The sequence below is a fragment of the Anabas testudineus genome, chromosome 22 (assembly GCF_900324465.2).
Source record: "Anabas testudineus chromosome 22, fAnaTes1.2, whole genome shotgun sequence".
NCBI classification, from domain to species: domain Eukaryota; kingdom Metazoa; phylum Chordata; class Actinopteri; order Anabantiformes; family Anabantidae; genus Anabas; species Anabas testudineus.
The window spans coordinates 13847333-13867328 of NC_046630.1; the positions used below are offsets into that span (position 1 = coordinate 13847333).

At 41.3% G+C, this 19996-nt stretch overlaps 3 protein-coding genes across 6 annotated transcripts; 2 read left to right on the forward strand and 1 right to left on the reverse strand.

Moving 5' to 3' along the window:
* Nucleotides 1-2800: 2800 nt before the first annotated feature.
* Nucleotides 2801-7195, forward strand: LOC113148778 (syntaxin-2-like). 4 transcript variants are annotated; one of them, XM_026340575.1, is made up of 9 exons: nucleotides 2801-2971; nucleotides 3222-3278; nucleotides 3360-3525; nucleotides 4036-4110; nucleotides 4522-4595; nucleotides 4835-4943; nucleotides 5968-6041; nucleotides 6150-6287; nucleotides 6412-7195. In XM_026340575.1, exons 2-9 carry the CDS (start codon nucleotides 3258-3260, stop codon nucleotides 6616-6618), a joined length of 864 nt encoding a protein of 287 aa, XP_026196360.1. In that variant the 5' UTR covers nucleotides 2801-2971; nucleotides 3222-3257; the 3' UTR covers nucleotides 6619-7195. The 4 variants fall into 4 exon arrangements, with proteins under 4 accessions (XP_026196360.1, XP_026196359.1, XP_026196361.1 ...); XM_026340574.1 differs by having other exon boundaries at nucleotides 2802-2971; nucleotides 3219-3278; XM_026340576.1 differs by having other exon boundaries at nucleotides 2804-2971; nucleotides 3219-3278; nucleotides 3360-3459.
* A 2300-nt stretch (nucleotides 7196-9495) lies between these two features.
* On the reverse strand, nucleotides 9496-11058 carry pgam2 (phosphoglycerate mutase 2 (muscle)). Its single transcript, XM_026339072.1, has 3 exons — nucleotides 10538-11058; nucleotides 10261-10441; nucleotides 9496-9684 (listed from the first exon to the last, which is right to left on the reverse strand). Exons 1-3 carry the CDS (start codon nucleotides 10952-10954, stop codon nucleotides 9515-9517), a joined length of 768 nt encoding a protein of 255 aa, XP_026194857.1. The 5' UTR covers nucleotides 10955-11058; the 3' UTR covers nucleotides 9496-9514.
* A 1848-nt stretch (nucleotides 11059-12906) lies between these two features.
* nefla (neurofilament, light polypeptide a) lies at nucleotides 12907-17759 on the forward strand. Its single transcript, XM_026339930.1, has 5 exons — nucleotides 12907-13071; nucleotides 14230-15475; nucleotides 16292-16416; nucleotides 16653-17131; nucleotides 17213-17759. Exons 2-5 carry the CDS (start codon nucleotides 14432-14434, stop codon nucleotides 17506-17508), a joined length of 1944 nt encoding a protein of 647 aa, XP_026195715.1. The 5' UTR covers nucleotides 12907-13071; nucleotides 14230-14431; the 3' UTR covers nucleotides 17509-17759.
* The last annotated feature ends 2237 nt before the right edge of the window (nucleotides 17760-19996 follow it).

Consider the following 19996-nt stretch of genomic DNA (forward strand, 5'->3'; position numbering starts at 1 on the left):
ATCTGAGAAATCACTGCTAAGCACTGCTGAGCTGCCAGCAAGCATACATTATTGATTTACAATGAAAACCGTTAATAAGAAAAAGTGAGCCTGCACTGCTCCACGGGTAGATCACTCCATCCAAAGTGCAGGGGTACATTCCTACCACTGAGCACTCTAGTTTCTTGTATTCTTCTTAGTCTTTTTAGCATTGAGAACCATTATTTCAACAACTAATGATATAATACTTTTAATCAAATATGAGAAACATTTTAAAAGTATTGCAGTGGTGCAATGTTATATTGAAATTGTTCATGCTTCAGGTGACTGATGCCTGATTAGTTACAGTACATTATCATTAAATAAGATTTAGATTCATTCTGACTCTTCTTGCTCAAATTTGCAGAGAGCAACTCCAATAACCTAGCTTATTCAGACTGAAAATGCTAGGGATTGCATCTGCAAAAGAGTCTCACCAATCTCTGCATCACAATGGCAAGTTATAACATCTTAAGCTCCATCACCGTTATCCCTCAGAGCCATATTGTGTTGGATGTAAAGGCTTAGACAAGAATGCTGGCAGGTAAAGCTGGCTGTTACATCTGTTTTAGCTTTAGTATGGACTGCACTGCAAGCTAATTAGTAATTAGCCACTCATTATTGCCTAGGACATTGGCCAAAATCAACAAAATTACCTGTAAGCACTGGAGATGTTGCCTGTCTTTGGGTTATGAATATGGAGTTGACATATTTAGTATAACAGTTATTTGCAAGACTTATTTGTTTATTTAATTTGTTCTATATAAAAAATACTTTTTTAATAGGCATTGTGATGTAGAGCATCACATTATAATATCAATACATCACAAGAATGCACAGACTGCTAAGTAGACCATGTCGTGACTTGTGACATAACATCTACTTTCTCTGATCTGTTGATAGTCCACAAACTATTTCTGTTATCAAGTGAGCATTGGTTATTTATTATTAAATGTGGAGCTCTCGGAAAACATGAGTCTGAGTCAGTTGAATTATAATGAAGATTCAGGTGTTGATTATCAAACTTAAAGGCCACTGAGAAAAGAGTAAAGGCATGTGACATGCACAGAATGTAATGTTACAGCCACCTCTAGTGGTAGGAAGAAAGAACAACACCAATGATGTAAATGAAATTGAATTCATCTTAAAGGTTTATTAAATCCTAAAAATAGCAGTGAGGTTACGTTTCCTCTGGAAAAATATGTTTTGATGTCTCTCTCTGTCTAATACATGTTACATTTTTAAAATGAGTAATGGATGGGTTTATGCTATTTGTGTGGCCGAGACCTGGTGAGGGTAAGACTTCCTCCTGTTTGAATGGAAAAGGGTTGTTTCTAAAAAGGTAAAAGCTGAATGTAAGGTTAGATTTTTTTTTTTTTGTACCTTCTGCTGTTTATATGAACCACTGTACAAACCCTGATGTATCTTGATTTTGAACTGCTGCACTGTTGAAAGCTTTAATTTGGCTTTTACAAAAGGGCAAATGAACATATGTAGCACGTAATTGTAATTGTGGTTGTAATGAAATACAGTAACTCCCCTCCAAACTCTCTCCAAATATTTAAACATGGTACTGTTAATGAAAATAGCACCACTTCCTTAACTGCTTCACAGTTTGAAGCATTTTATATTTTAATTGACTGACTGAACAGGTGTTTAATGTCAACTTTATTGCATCTCAGTTGTCAGTGAGCAAACATCCTGCTGCACCCTGGTAACTGTGAGGATCCATCTGCCTTCAATTTGCCACAGCCACTTAGTTAAAAGTTAGGTTATGACTTTTTATTGTGATCTTGTTAAACATAACAGCAAACAGAAGGTTTATACACTTTCTCTTGATAAACTATATGGAAGCCAAGGCATGCGTCCCCCATGGCACCTGTGCCATGCACCAAGAAACAGTGAAGCCGTTTAGCACTCACAGGCTCACGTTGCATTATTTATGCATTTAAAACAGCACTTCTGATTGAAGGGAGCAGGTTTTCACTGCGTGTCACTCATGTAAAAAGGCCACACTGCAGCTCTCCGCAAGATCTGTTTTCTATGTCTCTGAAAGTTTGCAGGTGGCAGAGTCAGTGATCCCTCATGTCTCCAAGCACAGCCTTATTTCCAGCTTATTGAAGAGACAGAAGACAACTCGGGCTGTGCAATTACAGTTTGAAATAGATATTGAGCTTATTGATCAGATACTGTTATAGAAACAGGTTCAGTTCACATAAGTTCATTTCAGAAAATTCAAATATACAGTGTTTTTGTTAATTAATTAACAATTAAGTTAAAGTTAGAAAACATTATTATTAAACAAACGATTTACTGTCTGTATCCTGTGATTTATAGGCCATAAATTAACAATTGTCAGTGTTGTCAATTATTGCAATTGCTAATTTGCACACTGGACACAAACTCATTTTATTGGCTGCAGTTCGGATGTCTAATCTGCTATGATAATAACTGTGCTCTCAAATGAGAGAGAAAGAAAAAGCACTGCATATACTGTACAGTGTAATCTGTATATTGTACAGCAAGTCTCTTAACGTGCTTCATATCAAACTGCAATGATTGACAGTAATGTCACAGCATGGAGGCTGCCCTGCAGCCCCGAGCTGCACAGTTGTAATGACCAGCGTGGAGGGAGGACTCTGCTCACTGTAGATCATGACAATAAAGAGTAAAGATGAGAGCAGACAGAGATCCAGGCTCTTTACTAGATCTTTACTGAGCCTCACTTCGTCCGCAGCTGCTGCAGCTGCGTCGCTCTTTGTTTACAACTCGTCTGCACGGGGACGCGCCGGCGTGCCCGCGCTCTCGATCAGCCAGGTGCGCTCGGCTCAGCTGACAGACGACAGGTAGAGGTCGAGGCTCCTGCTCAATAGCGATAAGCAACACAACACAACACAACCCGGGGGTGTTTCACACCGCTTTGTTGCTGCATTGAAGCGGGTTCACGGCATCTGTAAGTATCGAGCAACAGCAGGTTTGTAGCTAACTTCACGTCGGACGCCTGGGCGGGAGAAAATGGCTAATAGCAATTAGCTAGTCGTTGTTTATAGCAGCTGCGCTGTGGACGAGCTGTTCTTACATCGCTATTTAAACTAACGAGTTTGAAAAAATAATAAAAAAAAAACAAACAAACGTAGTGTTTGTATCTGGAGCAACAGGTGGTGACTTTAAGAGACCTAATGAATCCCGCTTCTCATCAGCAGGAGGAAGAGACGGAGACAGCGGGGAGCAGAGTCAACATGGAGGACTTGTTCAAAACGGTGAACTTCACGGAGCTAGCTTCAAATAGCTCTCTCTGCTTCCAGTCGTCCTACTACCCCTGTGTGTTTGTGTTTGTGTAGGTGGGGGATGTGAGGAGCCTCATTGAAAACATCTCCTGTCAAGTAGAGGAGGTCGAGAGAAGACACGGCGCCATCCTGTCCTCTGCAGACCGAGACAAGAGTGAGCACAGAGCATCCTTATCATTCACCCACGACCTGAACAAGTCATCAAACTACAAAAATAAAAGTTAATTTGACCCCTCTACCCGTCGCTTTGTGCACGTTTTGCTGTTGCTCTGTCGTCCTTCAGGCCACACAGCACTAGGAAAACAAAGAGAAACAAAACGACTCAGCAGCCTTTGACAAACAGCCTGTGTCTGTTTGTAGAGGGACTAGAAGAGGATAGACTAGAGTTATACATCATGATGATGAGGCATGTTAAACAAGACGGTAACTCGAGATAAAACCGCCTGAAAAACATGGTGGCATATGCATGTTCACGCTCCCTCATGGCTGTTACATGTTCATTAGGTTTGATTAGCTAAACCTTACCAGGATGAGCTGGTCTAGCATGTGGAGTATGCAATTAGGTCACGTCGCAATACATAGAAACCTAACTACTCCTAGATGAGTGTCACCTTGGGTGGTATACACCTTGATTGTATTTATGCATTTGCAAAGATTTCTATGTTTTCACTGTTATAGTATGTTATTGTGTGGATTGTGCAATAAGTGAACTTGTTTTGATGTTTCTCAGGAAGCAAAGACGAGCTGGAAATGAGGAACAGTGAGATCAAGAAGAACGCTGACATTGTTCGGATTAAGTTAAACTGTGAGTGGACATGTTTTCCTTTGAGTCATTGTGAAATATGCCTTAGATACTGATTTATCTCATAAAAGTTATCGATATCTGGCTGTCAGTACATGTGACTATGTGGAGGAACTGTGCAGCACATTGCATTTCCTCAGTTTCTGGGCCTGTTCAGTTAGTAGTAGATTTTACTTGCAAATGGATAGAGGCTGCTGCACTTCATTCTACTATTAATAATCAACAATAATGTTGAAGAATAACAAAACAGTTTTCCATTACTGTGAGTTGAGAGACAGGAACTGTAACTTTCTTTACCAGTCTTCATTTAAAGTTGTTCACATTGGCATTGTGAAGGCTGCCATGGGTTTTAATTGAGGTTTTAACTGTCCTGTGTTTGTATTCATATTAGTTCTGTGTCATGTCTTTTCTCAGCAATGCAGAAGAACTCGCCTGTTGATGAGAATGATAATTGCAACTCAGTAATTCAGCGTATTCAGAGAAACCAGGTTTGTACCAATGAGATTGTGTAATAAAACAAGGTGCACAAAGATAGTTGATTATAGTAGTATATTAAAGTTAATTACTGTACAGAATAGCATATGACAAATAACTAATGACAAAACAACTGCAGAGAATGGTCTGTGAACAAGATCTGTAAATTATTTCCTTGTTATTTCTAGCTCAGTAAAATCATTATACGTACATACATTAAAGCAAAACATTGTTGCTTTCTGCCTTTCAACAGCATTCACATCTGACTCGGTGGTTTGCTGAAGTCATGAGGGGCCACCATAAGGCTCAAATCGCCTTCAGAGAAAAATGCAAAGCACAAATTCAGAGACAGCTGGAGATTGGTGAGTTGACGAAAACAATTGGAACCAAAACATAAACACCACACTGGTCCTTCTTCCTGCTATTCTGGTTAGTGTTGTGTAAATGGACTTACTGTGGTACACCGGGAGCTTGTCATATGAGCATATTATTTTTAAGAGGAGGGAACGTTTTTACCATGTTGTGATGTTTGCCAGTTCAGGTTCCTATAGTAAGAACTTTTCCAATGGATAGAAGTGGTAAAACGTTGGGGTGGTAATATTATTTGTTCTTCCTTATTCCTGCTTTAGAGTTTGAAAGTCTGAAATTTCTGTTTACAAACCAGTATTTTTGGCTCATTGTTCTTTTTCTTATAGTTTAATACACTACTGCCACTACAGTCAAATTTTTTATTTTCTAACATGCTAAAACAAACTCTTACTTGAATTCATAACAAATAAACACACAATCATTTATCTAGCCGTTATCTATAATCCATAATCCTTATTCTGCTTAGAGTCACATGCTTATCTGCTGTCACTGGGCAACAGGTGGGTTACACTGTGGCCAGATAGCCAGTAAATCACAGTGGTAATGGTGAATCCAGACGGACAAACCACCTGGCCAAATGTACTCGTGATATAGCTAAATGTGGTAGGGGACAGGAAATGGCATGAGAAGGTTTGTAAACATAGTGAAGTGAAGGAAGGAGGTCAGGTTGCAAATGGAAATAAATGTGTCTCTTCCCCTTTTACATACAGTGTCACCACACAGTAGGTAATGGTGTAATTACTCCATCTTGTGGTGAACAGACAAAGATACAATTTATTTCACCCTCTTTCTGCTCTGGTAGCAGACACCTGCTCATTTAGAAAGCACACAAACATGTTGACTGTATTTAGGGACATCTGTAAAAAAACAAATCCTTGCCACAGGCCTTTTTTTTTTCAATTTAGTATGTTATTGTCTGTTATGTATTTTTTATAGATAACTTATATTATTGAGATTACAAACTTTAACTGTTTAACGTACAATCACCTGAAATATTCTTCAATTCTTTTATTTCAGTGGATAAAGTGACAACAGATGAAGAGTTGGAGGAGATGCTGCACCGTGACAATTTTGTTATTTTTGTATCTGATGTAAGTGAAATTTCTTTACTTCAACTTTCAAAATGGCCATGAAGTAGCTAGTTATGTTTATGATCATGCTGAAGAATGTAATGTGATGTGTTGTCTTTGCTACTACAGATCAACAGCGATGCTCATATTTCAAGACAGGCCCTGAGTGAGATTGAATCTCGTCATCAAGATATCGTCTGCCTTGAGTCTAGCATCAAAGAGCTGCATGAGATATTTACTGACACTGCCATGCTGTTGGAGGTTCAGGTAAGATGGCTGCCTCATTAGGAAATGTTTTATGATATTGAAAAATAAAGGAACATTCTTACATCCAGAGATCAAAATTGGACTCATATCAGTTATGTTTGTTGTTGTTTTTCTTTTCTATCAGGGGGAGCTCATCAACAATATAGAAAAGAATGTAAGAAGTGCTGCGGAGTATGTAGATGTATCGAAAGCAGAAACCCACAAAGCAGTTGAATACAAAAAGAATCGATACAAGATCACATCTGTCCCAAACTTCTTCAAGCCTTTCAAGAGACAAACTGCTGCTAAAACTGCTACAGATCAGAACACGTCAGACGTAAACCAGAACTGATATTGTTCAAACACTGACTCAGCATCCTGATCAACAATGATGAACACTTCATTGGATTAATGGTGCATTGACTTTTGGTGCCATTATTTAAATATAACACTAAGAAATTATTTATAACTTTTTAGTAAATTTGAACTGCTTTAATACTGACCTGTTGAATGAAAGTTCAAAGACTGTGGACAAGCCAAGGTTTGTATGCATGGACTATTATAAGGGCTAATTCAGCAGAGGACAATATAATACAACCACAAAAACATCTTCAATAATTATTGATGTTTTCAGGTTTCAAACCTGAGTCCCTACTGTCGCTATCTATTAGAGTATTTAAACCGATTTCAGCATACTAAGGAAGTCATTTAGCTTGTGTTTCTGTTGTTGGCCAGTAGGTGGCATGACAATGTCGGCTGTAGCTCTGAACGAGCTTGTTTCCTTCCTCTCTGTAGTCCTGCTCAACTGTGTCTGTGTCAACCTGCTGTTTTTTGACTGATACTGTGTTTTAATAATACATTTTAAAATGCAATTTTAAGAACCTGCAAGATTATGCCAGTACTACATTAAATCTACAGTATGTGGTGAATTTGTTACTGGTGCTTCATGTCTGAAATACAGTGCTTACACATTCCCGAGTCAATCATGATGTTTGATATGCAAATTATATAATCTCACTGAAATTTGATGCCAATAGGCCACCCAGCATGACTTATAGTTGTTTTTGCAACCCGTTAACCTTTCTCATGCCATCGTCACACTTTCAGCTCTGTGTACCAGAGTACAGTCTCATAAAACTGCTAGCATGACTCATATACTTCTTAGTGTCCGTTTTACTCCACAGTTGTGGGTTAACACATGAAAATTATTACCTAGACATCTAGAAGAAGGCACTGCGCTTGCCAAGTCATTTTAAAGATGTCCTTTTGGTGGTGGTGGTGTTGATGTGAGTGGAGATCTGGTGATTGAGAAGGGTCGTAGCAGTGTAAATGTCCTGTAGATGAGGGATCGTTGTCATTTTCAAAGAGACCGCTGCTAGCATGATAAAAGTGTTTGACCATGAACTAGAAGGAATGAGTCAGAATAATTTGTATCGATTGGCAGTGATAGCAAACAGTGCCAGCTAAATGCCACTCACTGAAGCATACAAGATGAATGTTATGTCTGGTCGTGCTGATTTTGTTGCTTCTTAAGGCCTTTAACTAACCCTTACATTCCTAAAAAGATTCAATTATATATAGAGATATAGATATATACATATAGATATAGATATATACACAACATTGAAGAAGTCAGCAGGGTGATGCTATGTCACTGCACATTTTCCAATAGTTTGTAATCTGATAGTTCAGTACATGTTTGATGTGTGGTTACCTAGAATGAGTACTTATCTGTGTGTTTCATAGTGTGATCTAACTAGAGTAGATGACCGGCAAAAATTCAGACAAGCTCTTTCCCGCATCATGGGAATGCTGCCAGGATGAACCCACTGACTTAAGCCTCAGACTGTTTTTTTTTTTCTTCTTCTCTCTCTCTCTCACTGTCCTCTCTCTGCCTCCTAGATAAGATTTCAAAGCACCTCTGCACTTTGCTGAAATCACTGATTACTAAATGGCAAACAGAAAAAAGAAGAATAGAAGTAATAGATAAGGATGACAATGTAGTTGGAAGAAAGAAAAAAGGAGGGGGGGGGGGTAAATAATAATAATAATATAATAAATTTATTTATAGAGCACTTTTCTAAACATATGTTACAAAGTGCTTCACAAGACAGACAAACACATGTAGCCCAACAAGATCAACTTGAGCAAGCACTAGGCAAACAGTGGAGAGGAAAAACTCCCCCTGGGGGAAGAAACCTCAAGCAGAACCAGGCTCAAGTTAAACGGCCATCTGCCTCGACCGGTTAGGGAGCAGGAAACAGCTATACAAACAAAACTATAATACAAACAACTACCACATCGGTCCTTGGGGAGACCAGTTCCAACGTAAAGACATTGTAATCTAATGGAGAGTCTTCCCAAGGACCGATTTGTTTTAGCTTACAGAAGATCGCAAAAGGCTCGCCGGTAGAGGTATGTTTTAAGTAGAGTTTTAAAAGATGTTACTGAGTCAGCTGATCTTATATGCTCGGGTAAGCTGTTCCAGAGTTTAGGGGCTCTAACTGAAAAGGCTCTGTCACCTCTAGTAGTCATTCTGACATTGGGGACATACAGAAGATTTCTACCAGAGGATCTCAGGCTACGTGCAGGCTCATAAGGCTTTAAAAGCTGGGATAAATAGCTGGGGGAAAGGCCATGCAGAGCTTTAAAAGTTATTAATAAAATCTTAAAATCAATCCTAAAAAATACTGGCAGCCAGTGTAAGGAAGCTAATACAGGAGTGATGTGATCATATTTTCTTTTTCTAGTTAAGAGTCTTGCAGCTGAATTCTGAACAATCTGGAGCCGATTAATAGATTTCTGGCTGAGACAGGTGAACAGACTGTTGCAATAGTCAAGGCGTGAGGAAATAAATGCGTGTAAGATTACTTCAGTAAGGGGGGGTAAGAAGAAAAACAAAACAGACAAAGAGCTACATAAAAATGTGGTTTCTTTATTGGTTGCACCAGGGTGGTGGGGCCCACAAAAAAGGGCTTGACCACAAGTTAAAAGGACTGAGTGGTATGTGGCTGCTGGAAATGTGGGGCTAAGCTGTCTGCTCGGTTTGACAGGTCATCCCTCTGTCCTTCAGACAAACAGGAGGCCAATGTGCTGAAAGTGGCCCATCTCCAAAAGAACCATTAAGCATTTCTCACCGTTGGCATGGACTGCAAGGAGGGACAAATGGACAGGAGGGAAAGGTCAAAAGGGAAACAAAACGGGGACAGTCTCTTTTTCTCCCTTCTCGCCGAGGCTCCAGAGCAGGTTTATTTCTTGACTTTGCCTTGGGCAGCTACGGCCTCCATGGCCTTCTTCACGGTTTCCTCATCACCGAGGAAAGACATGGGCTTGACGGGCTTCAGGTCTGCGTCCAGCTCGTACACAATCGGGATTCCTGTGGGCAGGTTCAGCTCCATGATGTCGGCGTCAGACATACCTGGAGAGATGAGCACATAGACGAGACGGATCAGCGTGCACACCGAGCACAGGATGTAACTGATACAGAGCCAGTCAGACAGGAAGCCGATTGATAACCGATGGATTGTATTTTAAATTCTTCAAATTACATGAACATATAGGAAGCTCGTTGCCTTGACATATGCTATTTCTGTCTGACATTTACTTTTGTCCTGTGCTGTAAGTCTGTGCAGGGCCGCTCCTTGAAAAAGTACAACCTTTCTACATAAAGGTCGTGACTGTAACGGAAACCGAGCTCATGACCCTCTCCCCTGTCCCGGAGCTCTAGTGCGAGAGTTCCTGCATGCTATTTTTACGCCCTGTAATCCACAACTGTGTGAGTGTGTGTGTGTGTGTAGACAAGTGCCTTCCTGATTATTTAGGTCTTGGCCTTGTATTCAAATGAAATGGAAGCTATTTTCAAACTAAAATCTTTGGTTAATTAAATCTTGTGGTGTTAGATTTAATGCTAACATCCATCCACATCAACACTTTCTTTTTATTACTAATCAATTACTATTTTAAGTTTTGTCTCCCCGCAGACTGTAAAGCTCACCCTCTAAGTGCTTGACAATGCCACGGAGGCTGTTGCCATGGGCTGCGATGATGACGTTCTTCCCAGCTTTGATTTGAGGAGCAATGACTTCATTCCAGAAAGGCAGAGCACGGGCGATGGTGTCCTTCAGGGACTCGCACATGGGCAGCTCACCTGGCTTCAGGTCCTTGTAGCGCCGTGACTAGAGGTAAGAAGAGTGGAAGGTAGTTTACTCACAACAACTGCGTATTTGTTTCCTCTGAGTTGTTCAACACTTCCTGTGTTTCAGTTGTCTCACCTCGCTGATGACTTTGGAGTAAGGGTGGTCCTTGTCCATGGGTGGAGGTGGGATGTCAAAAGAACGGCGCCAGATCTTCACCTGCTCCTCGCCGTGCTTTGCAGCTGTCTCGGCCTTGTTGAGACCAGTGAGGCCTCCGTAGTGGCGTTCATTCAAACGCCAGCTACGAATCACAGGCAGCCACATCTGGTCAGTGCCCTCCATGATGGTCCACAGGGTCTTGACAGCACGTTTGAGCACAGAGGTGTAGCACACATCGAACTTCAGGCCTGCATCCTTGACGGCCTGGGCTCCTCGCTTGGCCTCCTCGAGGCCCTTCTCACTGAGGTCAGCATCAAACCAGCCGCAGAAGCGGTTCTCCTGGTTCCAGGAGCTCTCGCCGTGGCGGACAATAACCAAACGGTGCACGCCAGCCATGCTTACGCTGTATTTCTCCTCAGTTTACCTTAAACCAAGCACGGTACCCTCAGCCCTTCTAAGTTGTGCACGCACCCACTGGCTGACCAACAGTGAGCCCCAGCCAGCATACCACACTCTTTTTATAGCAGCCTGGATAGTGGCTGTGGATAGCAGACAGGGCCTCCTTTGCTTTGCACCAGTGAGAGGCATACATGCTCTGATGGACACACAAGCCAGGCCAATAGATGGAGAGCTCTGCTGGGCTGGTGGGACACATGGTGGCTGGGAAGGCCAGAGGTCAGATATTAAGCCAAAATAGCAACATGACTTTTAAACTGAGATGTGTGGAACAAAAGTGTAAAGATCAGAGTGAGTTGCAAAAAGGTGCCTCAGTCTCCACAAACAGTTTCATCAACTGCTGAAAACACTGTGAAGTCAGCATTTATTAAAATCTTCACAGGGCATTTGTGATGTGATATAATAAAGACAATGATGCACATATAGCCAAAACAGCTGCATACAGTATGCACTCGTGTTCCCTCTTACTGCACATGTAGTTGCCAATGCAAGAAACAAAATGACAACTGCTGCTAATAATAACTGCTGTGAACTGACGTTTCGGTAAAATTAAGAACAAGGCAAATAAAGACAGTATATACGACCAATCGTTAATGGAATAACCTGTAGCAGTTTAAAGTTGAAGTAATAACCAAAGTACAACAAAAACAAAAAACGTGAAAAACAACCTCCTTGCATGGCGCAACCATCTCCTACATTAGTCACCTGCGATGTCCTTACGTGCAGCATTCATGGCATTCAGCAGGGACACATGATCTTGTGACCTGTGGCAGAAACGTGTGCGTCTGACAGATTTGTCAATCGAATGATTCATTTTGCAACATGGTGCTCAAATGATGAAAGAATGTTTTTAAGATGTATGGTGTTATTTCCGTCCATCACCTCTAGGAGTTGCTCTAGTATAATTTATTTTTATAATAATTGGAGTCCAAAAGTTGAAAACGGCCTAGTGTTGCTGCCACTATATTTCACACAAATAAACAAACATGACATGAAATGTCATGTTTGGAAGCAGAAAAGCACTGATACTTACAGGAGAGAGATAAAAGTGCTGATGAAGCTCGAAAATGAAGCCAACGCTGAGCTGCCAGACAAAGTCAATCAAATTACGATCAAATCAAATCATGATCCTTATATAGAAATAAAGAGAAATACAATAGCCCAAAAACACAAAATTAATGGATCTGCAGGCATGATGCCAACTATGTATCACCGTGCTTCATGCATCTTGTGACCAGTAAAAGGGGTTATGTTACCAAATCATATCAGGAGTAACGAGGATGACGCTGCAGGAAAGAGACAGTGCTTTTCTGTGGCTAGGCCAGGCTGCTGTAGTTCTCTGGTGAACTGATCATAAAAGTTATATAAGAACACAGTTTTCAAGGCATAAATAATGGAGAATTACTGTAGCTTCTGGTCTGAACAGCTCACATTGCCGCACTCTTTAAAATACTTGCAAAAGTCTTCAGGTAAATCAGCAGCGTCCCACCTGCTCAGCCAATGTGGCTGTTAAAAAAGAGAAGAGCTCTTTTTATTCTGTCCGGTGGTGCTTGTGTAAAAATACATGCATGAATTATTTAAAGAACAATCATTGATTGGCTGCTGCAGTTGGAAGATTTGTGCTGTGATTGTCATTCATGTTTTGGTCAGGTGCGTCATCGGTTATGCAGTGATTCTGAAAATGTTATGTTCATGTCTGCTTCACAGAAAGAAAAAAAAAAAAGCAACAACCCAGGCTTTAACACTGTAAGTGAGTTAATTTGTTGGGAAGTGATGTTTATAGTCTTCTTGCTCTGTTTTATTTTGTCTGGTCTAATGAGCATCTTGTCTACCTAAAAGCGCCCCAGTGCAGATTGTCAGATTGCTGTTGTGGTGGGTGCACCCAGGGGAACTTCTGTGATCACAACTGTTACGATGACTCAGCCTGCAGCAGAGTCCATACAGCTTCCACTGAAGTGCCTCACCTCCCACTGCCTGCCTCATTTCTGTTTGGGCACAGCACTGTCTCTGAGCACAGGGGGTGTTTGCTGCATAGGCAAATTGCCGGAGCACACACAGTATGGATCCTGCACGCGCGCACACACACACACACACACACACATACACACAAACTCACAAACTCATATCTTGCACACAATGCATACATACTGCTGCAAAGAACTGCAAAAGGCTTTATTAATGGATGCAGGCCGGTAGCAAGATCTCCTAACATCAGGAGAGGCACTGCGTACTGTACCTGCACAGATGTACACACACACACACACACACACTTACACTCACCAGCCCCACAAATAAAGAAAATGCACGTCAGCAACTGGATGTAATTGACCTGCCTGGGTTTCTGTGCTGCAGAAGAGAAGGACTGTTTGTCTTTTATAATATTGACAGAATATCCAGACAAGAGGAATAAATGCTTTTCATTCACTGATAAGAATCTTTCAAAAACATATCTGTCAACTGTTCCTGCTTGGAAAAGAGACCATGGGGCTTTTCTCTCATGTTAAATCACAATGATGTAATATCTAGCCTATTTATCAAGTTCTATGAATCTATGATGTAATGTTGTCATTAGATATACAGTTTTAACTACTGTGGTAAAGAAAATATGTGCTGGTAATTCTACAAACAAGTGAAGTCTTTATGTGCTACCTTTAACCAGTTTAATAGAAAACAGCAGAAAGTATTGTATGCTCAAATCAACAGTCAATACAGTAGATTGATTATTCATTTGAGTATAATTAGCAGATGCTTTCATTTAAATTTCTGCCCCCAGATTGACCTGCTCTACATCGTCTGTCTCTTAACTTGTGTTTTAAGGTCATAGCATACTTGTGTTCTCCACCAGAAGGAAAGATGCTGTGTCACGATTGTAAAATCAGGACATCCAACCACCCCACCCCACCCCCTGCTCGACCCACACTCCCACACATTGAGAATCTATGTTTTAGTTTGTCCATTATACAATATGTTAAAACTGCTGTGCTGTATTTCTAGTTTGAATGTATTTATGTTCTTTTATTTAAGTTTTAAATGCATTTTTTATAAATGGATTATATCTAATCATATTTATTCAGAAACTAGTCTGAATGTTATTATTAATGCCAAAGTTAGAACAAGATAAACAGAAGAATGCAGCATGTAATTCTACCTCCACTACCGTCTCTTCTTCTTTCCTCTCCATCTATACCCCTCACTCAACTCCCTCCTACTCCCAGGTCTTACCGTTGCAGTGTAAGCCCAGCGAGCCTGCATTGTCAGAGTTTGGGGAAGGCGCTTGCGTCAGAGCTCACTGTCCTGCTATAAAAGCACAGACTGCGGCAGCAGCAGGCAGTCGAAGCTTAAACCTGAGCCCTTCCTACACCTCTACACATACACTGAGAGGAGAGGGAGAGCAGCCCGTCTTCCCACCACTCAGCCATGAGTAGCATTGGATATGACCCCTATTACTCCACCTCGTCATACAGACGCTTTTTTGTCGACCCTCCCCCTCGTGTGGTGGTGACCAGAGGAAGGACCCACTCTGTTTATGCCTCCCATGCCTCCCCGCTGTCCACCTCCCGTCTGCAGTACTCCTCTCCCGGACGTGTACTGCTCTCCTCCTCCTCACCAGCCTCCTCCCTGGAACTGGAGCTCAGCCAGGCGGCCCAGATCAGCTCCGAGTTCCGTGCCGTGCGCACCCAAGAGCGCACTCAGCTGCAGGAGCTCAATGACCGATTTGCTGGGTTCATTGAGAGAGTGCGGGAGCTGGAGCAGCAGAACCGTGCCCTGGAGGCAGAGCTGCTGCTGCTGAGGCAGAGGCACACTGAGCCGTCCCGCCTGAGAGCGCTGTACGAGCAAGAGGCCCGGTCCCTGAGGGCAGCAGTGGATGAGGCCAGGGCAGAGCAACAGGCTGTCCTGGGCCAGAAAGAGCGACTGGAGCAAACCCTGAGTGCCTTGCAAGGTAGATATGAAGAGGAAGTGCTGGCTCGTGAAGAGGCTGAGGGCAGGCTGATGGAAGCCCGTCATGAGGCTGACCAAGTTGCTTTAGGAAAGGCCGAGCTGGAGAAGAGTGTTGAAACTCTCCTGGAGGAGTTGGCCTTCCTTAAGAGGATTCATGAAGGTGAGGTGGCTGAGCTTCAATCCCAAGTTCAGCTGGGCGTCCAGGTAGCTGTGGAGTCTGAGGCCGCCACTCCAGACCTGTCTGGGGCTCTCAAGGACATCCGGTCCCAGTATGAGAGGCTGGCAGCACGAAACATGCAGGCAGCAGAGGAGTGGTTTAGAGGAAAGGTGGGCTCCCTGACGGAAACTGTGGCCCAGCACAGCGATGCTGTGAGAAGCTCCAAGGATGAAGCAGGAGAGTACCGACGCCAGCTTCAGTCCCGCCTGCTAGAGATCGATGCATGCAGAGGCCTCAATGAATCTCTGGAGAAACAGCTACATGAGATGGAGGAGAAACAGAGTGCTGAGATAGCTGCTATGCAGGTCAGAGGTGGTTGAAGGTCTAAAAGTAATGCATCTTTATTCAGATCCTTTGTTTGTTACAATGTTAATCTTCAAAAGAGTTGCATGAAGTTTTTATTTAATCATGTGCCAGGTTGTTCTGTCTTTCTAACTTAATCATAAAAATAATACATTTATTTATTTTAACACTTTTCTAAACATATGTTACAAAGTGCTTCACATAAGAAACAAATAACAAAGGTAGCCCAACAACTTGAGCAAGCACTGGAGAGGAAAAACTCCCCCTAGAGGAAGAACCAGGCTCAAGTTAGTCGGCCATCTGCCTCGACCGGTTGGGGTATGGGAAACAATAAACAATAACACAAACAAAACTTAAAACAACTACAACATCAGTCCTTTAGAAAACCAATTCTAAAAGATAGATGGAGGAAACTCAGTCACATTCATCAAAGTTAATAGGAAATCATCCTAAATAAGGAGTTGTTCCTGTTTAAAGGAGATCAGGAAAGGCCTACCAGTAGTTTTAAGGAGAGATTTAAAAGATGTTACTGAGTCAGCTGATCTTATTTCCTCAGGTAAGACTAACTGCAAAAGCTCTGTCACCTCTAGTCTTCATTCTAACATCAGGGACAAACAGAAGGATCTCTACCAAAAGATCTCAGGCTACGTGCAGGCTCATAAGGCTTTAACAGCTGGAGTATATAGCTGGAGAAAAGGCCACGCAGAGCTTTAAATAAAAGCTTTAAAATTAAATTATTAATAAAATCTTAAAATCAATCTTAAAACATACTGGCAGCCAGTGCAAGGAAGCTAAACTTCATTGTGTCTCCTATATAGGACACCATTGCAGAGTTGGAGAGCGAGCTGAGGGGCACCAAACAAGAAATGGCACGTTACCTTAAGGAGTACCAGGACCTTCTGAATGTCAAGATGGCTCTAGACATTGAGATTGCTGCATACAGGTGAGTAATGGATCAGAACTAGGAAAGTCTAAGAGAGAACATTAAGGCCTTTGGATGCATTTGGGATAAAATCTTTAATCAGAGCTTCATTAGGAGAAATGTGCTTCAGTTTCTTAACTTTATATCAAACACTATAATGTTAGGTGTAAACAGTGGACATTACATGACAAACGTAGAAATAGTACTTTTAAAGAGATCTACCATAGTCTGTCTGTCTCTCTCAACAACTAATACAGGAAGCTGCTGGAAGGCGAAGAGTCTCGCCTCAATGTAGGAATGGCTGGAGGACTTTCCTCTCTGTATAGCCACAGTTTGTCAGCGCCCTCCTTCGGTCGGCCCGTCCTCTCAAGCTTGAGCTCCGGCACCTCTTACCTGATGACATCGCGCCTGCTCAGCTCAAGTGTCAGTACCACCGAGGGGATCATTCCCGCCAGCCACGCCCAGCAAGCAGCAGCCAGTCCACCCGGTGAAGAGGAGGAGGCCGAAGAGGCGAAGGAAGAAGAGGGAGGAGAGGAGGTAACGGAGGAAGAAGCGCAGGAAGAAGAGGGAGGAGAGGAGGCAACAGAGGAAGAGGAGAAGGAAGAAGAGGGAGGAGAGGAGGCAACGGAGGAAGAGGAGAAGGAAGAGGAAGGAGGAGAGGAGGAAGGTGATAAAGAGAAAGAAGATGAAGAGGCAACTAAGGAAGGAGATGAAGAAGCCAAGGAAGAAAAAGAAGGTTAGTGCATTTGTATTTGGATAATTTAATTTAACAGTATCAAGACTCTGATAGTTAATAAGTCTTTGTCTACTGATGCAGGAGGTGATGAGGAGGAGCAAAAGGAAGAGGTGACAGAGGCCGCTGAAGATGAGGGGAAGAAAGAGGACAAAGGAGAAGGAGAGGAGACTGAAGCCAAGGAAGAAGCACAGGAGGAGAAGGAAGAGGCCAAAAAGAGTGAAGAGGACAAAGCTGATGCCAAGAAAAAAGCTGAGGACAAAGATGGTAAAGCTTCTCCTCCAAAAGATGATAAAACCCAAACCAAAAAGGCGAAAGAAGAAGCCAAAGCAGCCAAGGCTGAAGGTGCAGAGGAGAAGAGCACAAAGGATCAGAAGTGAAGCAAACTTCAGCCAAGACGGTCCAAACCTCAGCTCGATAACCAGTAAAGGCATCAGCGCTATCCTCTCAAATCTGCTTCTTAACATGGTGCTCAATAAAACAGTTCAGTAGCCATTTACAGCAACAAATCAAGGTTATATGCTTGCCTAAAAAAACAAACAGAGTAGTCCATAACGGTCCAGTAGCACACTTCTTAATGAGAGTAATACCGTATGTGCAATTGCTGAATCCAAAAGTGAGTGTGTGTGTGTTTTTGGTGGTCAAATAAACGATTCTTAAAGCTACTTGTGTCACTGATTTTGATGATTATTTACATTTAGTCAAAAGTGTCTGATTCAGTCTTGGCTAAACAGTAACTTTCATGTCAGAGCATTTTCTCCCAGATCATGAGTATCCCAGTTGGTTACAGTAAATAACTTTTAAATATCCCTCTTAAAAATAGAAAATAAAAAGAAGAAGGGCAACCTTAACAAAGGGGTTGGTAACATCTAGATTTGTAATTGATTGCTATAGTGGTTTATTTGAGTCGACTTTGTAACATGTAGGTTATGGTCACACTACATTTAACATCGCACTTTATCAAAAATCTTAAATAGCATTTAAACACACTGTAATATCCATGTGTACTTAATGTGACACGTCTTAGTTGTTTCTTTCTTGTCCATTTCCCTTTCACACTGTTTAGCATCAAGGTTATTATTTTTTTATTATAATTGTTGTTGTTTTAATCAAATTTATTATTATTTATTTCTTATTATAACACTGGCCAACATTACCCACAATGCAACCTGCCTGCAGACAGGACAAAATTGATGGCACCCGTCCTTTAGAAAAAGAAAAACCCACAAATGTCACAGAAATAACTCGAAACTGACAAAAGTAACAATAAATAAAAATTTACAAAAAAGAAACTCGTGAAAATCAGACTTTGCTTTTGAGCAGTTTTTTTTAAAAAAACAAACTAATGAAACAGGCCTGGACAAAAATGATGGTACCCTTAACCTAATATTTTGTTGCACAGCCTTTTGAGCCAACAACTGCAAGCAAGTGATCGAGACTCCTGCACCTGTCGGCAGGTATTCAACAGGAAACTGCTCCAGTTGTCTCAGGTTTGAAGGGTTGCCTTCTCCAGATGGCGTGTTTCAGCTCTTTCCACAGATGTTCAATGTGATTTAGATCTCACTGACTCATAGACTCATAGAAGGCCACTTCAGTCCACTTTAGCCAAAACAGTGACTGATGCTGTGATCTGACATTGATGTACCTTGACCTCTCAATGGAAGTTATTCTGGGTTCTTTAGTTACCATTTGTCTTTCCTGTCTTTTCAATTTGTCATCAGTCCTGGGACGTCGGCTACAGTCCAATGAAGATTAAACTTCTAAGTAACATGTGCAACTGTCACAGGAACATCAAGCTGCTTAGAGATTACAGTCGTACAGTGTTTACCTTTAACATGTTTGTCTCTTTTTCTTCTGATCTCCTGAGACAACTCTCTCTTCAGTTTGTCTGTGGTCCATGTTCAGAGTGGTACACTGGTACATGATATCAAACAGCACAGTGACCTCTTTTTACAGACTGACTGATCACACATTTAAAGACACCTGTGATTCTAATTACTGGACACACTTTAGTTTAACATTTCACTATGGTCAAATTATTTAGCATCTTTTCCAGGAGTACCATCGTTTTTGTACAGGCCGGTTTTATTGGTTTGTTTTTTAAAAGACTTCTGTTGAACCACAACTCATGTCACTATGTCTGATTTTCATGAGATTCATGAGATTTTCATGAGTTAATTTCTGAGGAAATTCTTATTTATTACTACTTTTGTCAGCTTCAAGTTATTTCAGTGACTTTTGTGAGTTGGTTTTTCTTTTTTTAACAGAGGGGTACCAACAATTTCGTTAGTGTGTTATGTGTGTTATGTACATCTGCAACCCTTACACAGGTCGCAGATGTCTCGTCAGCTAATATCTTACTAACTGCAGAACCTGAGACTTTGTTCATTAAGAAGAGATTAATAAATATATAAAGTTCGGTAACATTAGTTAAATATTATACAGGACCATTATCCAGTATTTTTAGACATTTATTGAGAGAAAATATTATATAATGATCTGTCTCATTTGAAATGTGTTTACTGTTTTCCATCAAGTGTAAAACATCAAAACTGACACTCATAAAAACTATGAGTTTCAGTTTTTAATTATATCAACTGTGCAGTAGACGGGCCTACAGGATGACCCACACCATCGTTTGTATTACCTTGAGAGATTAGTGGCACTGCATTCAGTTTGGCAACACTTTCTAGGTTTGTGTTGCTGCTGACAAAAAAAAGCAAAAGAAAGTTTTAAAACTTGTTTGGCAAACTAGTTCAATAGCACGTTAATCAAACGTTAGGCCGAGAATTATATCTTTCAGCAATAAAGTCACAGATAAACAAAGAAATAAAGCTCGTCTAGCCTTTTAACATGGCCACACAAATT

What these genes read in the sequence shown, in the direction of transcription:
- LOC113148778 (XM_026340575.1), top strand. Translation starts at nt 3,258, where the DNA reads ATGGAGGACTTGTTCAAAACG. An exon ending in TGGAGGACTTGTTCAAAACG is followed by an intron (nt 3,279 to 3,359) that starts GTGAACTTCACG and finishes GTGTTTGTGTAG; the next exon opens with GTGGGGGATGTGAGGAGCCT. An exon ending in TTGTTATTTTTGTATCTGAT is followed by an intron (nt 6,042 to 6,149) that starts GTAAGTGAAATT and finishes TTGCTACTACAG; the next exon opens with ATCAACAGCGATGCTCATAT.
- pgam2 (XM_026339072.1), bottom strand. Translation starts at nt 10,954, where the DNA reads ATGGCTGGCGTGCACCGTTTGGTTATTGTCCGCCACGGCGAGAGCTCC. An exon ending in ACTCCAAAGTCATCAGCGAG is followed by an intron (nt 10,442 to 10,537) that starts GTGAGACAACTG and finishes TCTTACCTCTAG; the next exon opens with TCACGGCGCTACAAGGACCT. An exon ending in CATTGTCAAGCACTTAGAGG is followed by an intron (nt 9,685 to 10,260) that starts GTGAGCTTTACA and finishes TCATCTCTCCAG; the next exon opens with GTATGTCTGACGCCGACATC.
- nefla (XM_026339930.1), top strand. Translation starts at nt 14,432, where the DNA reads ATGAGTAGCATTGGATATGACCCCTATTACTCCACCTCGTCATACAGA. An exon ending in ATTGAGATTGCTGCATACAG is followed by an intron (nt 16,417 to 16,652) that starts GTGAGTAATGGA and finishes CAACTAATACAG; the next exon opens with GAAGCTGCTGGAAGGCGAAG. An exon ending in AGCCAAGGAAGAAAAAGAAG is followed by an intron (nt 17,132 to 17,212) that starts GTTAGTGCATTT and finishes CTACTGATGCAG; the next exon opens with GAGGTGATGAGGAGGAGCAA.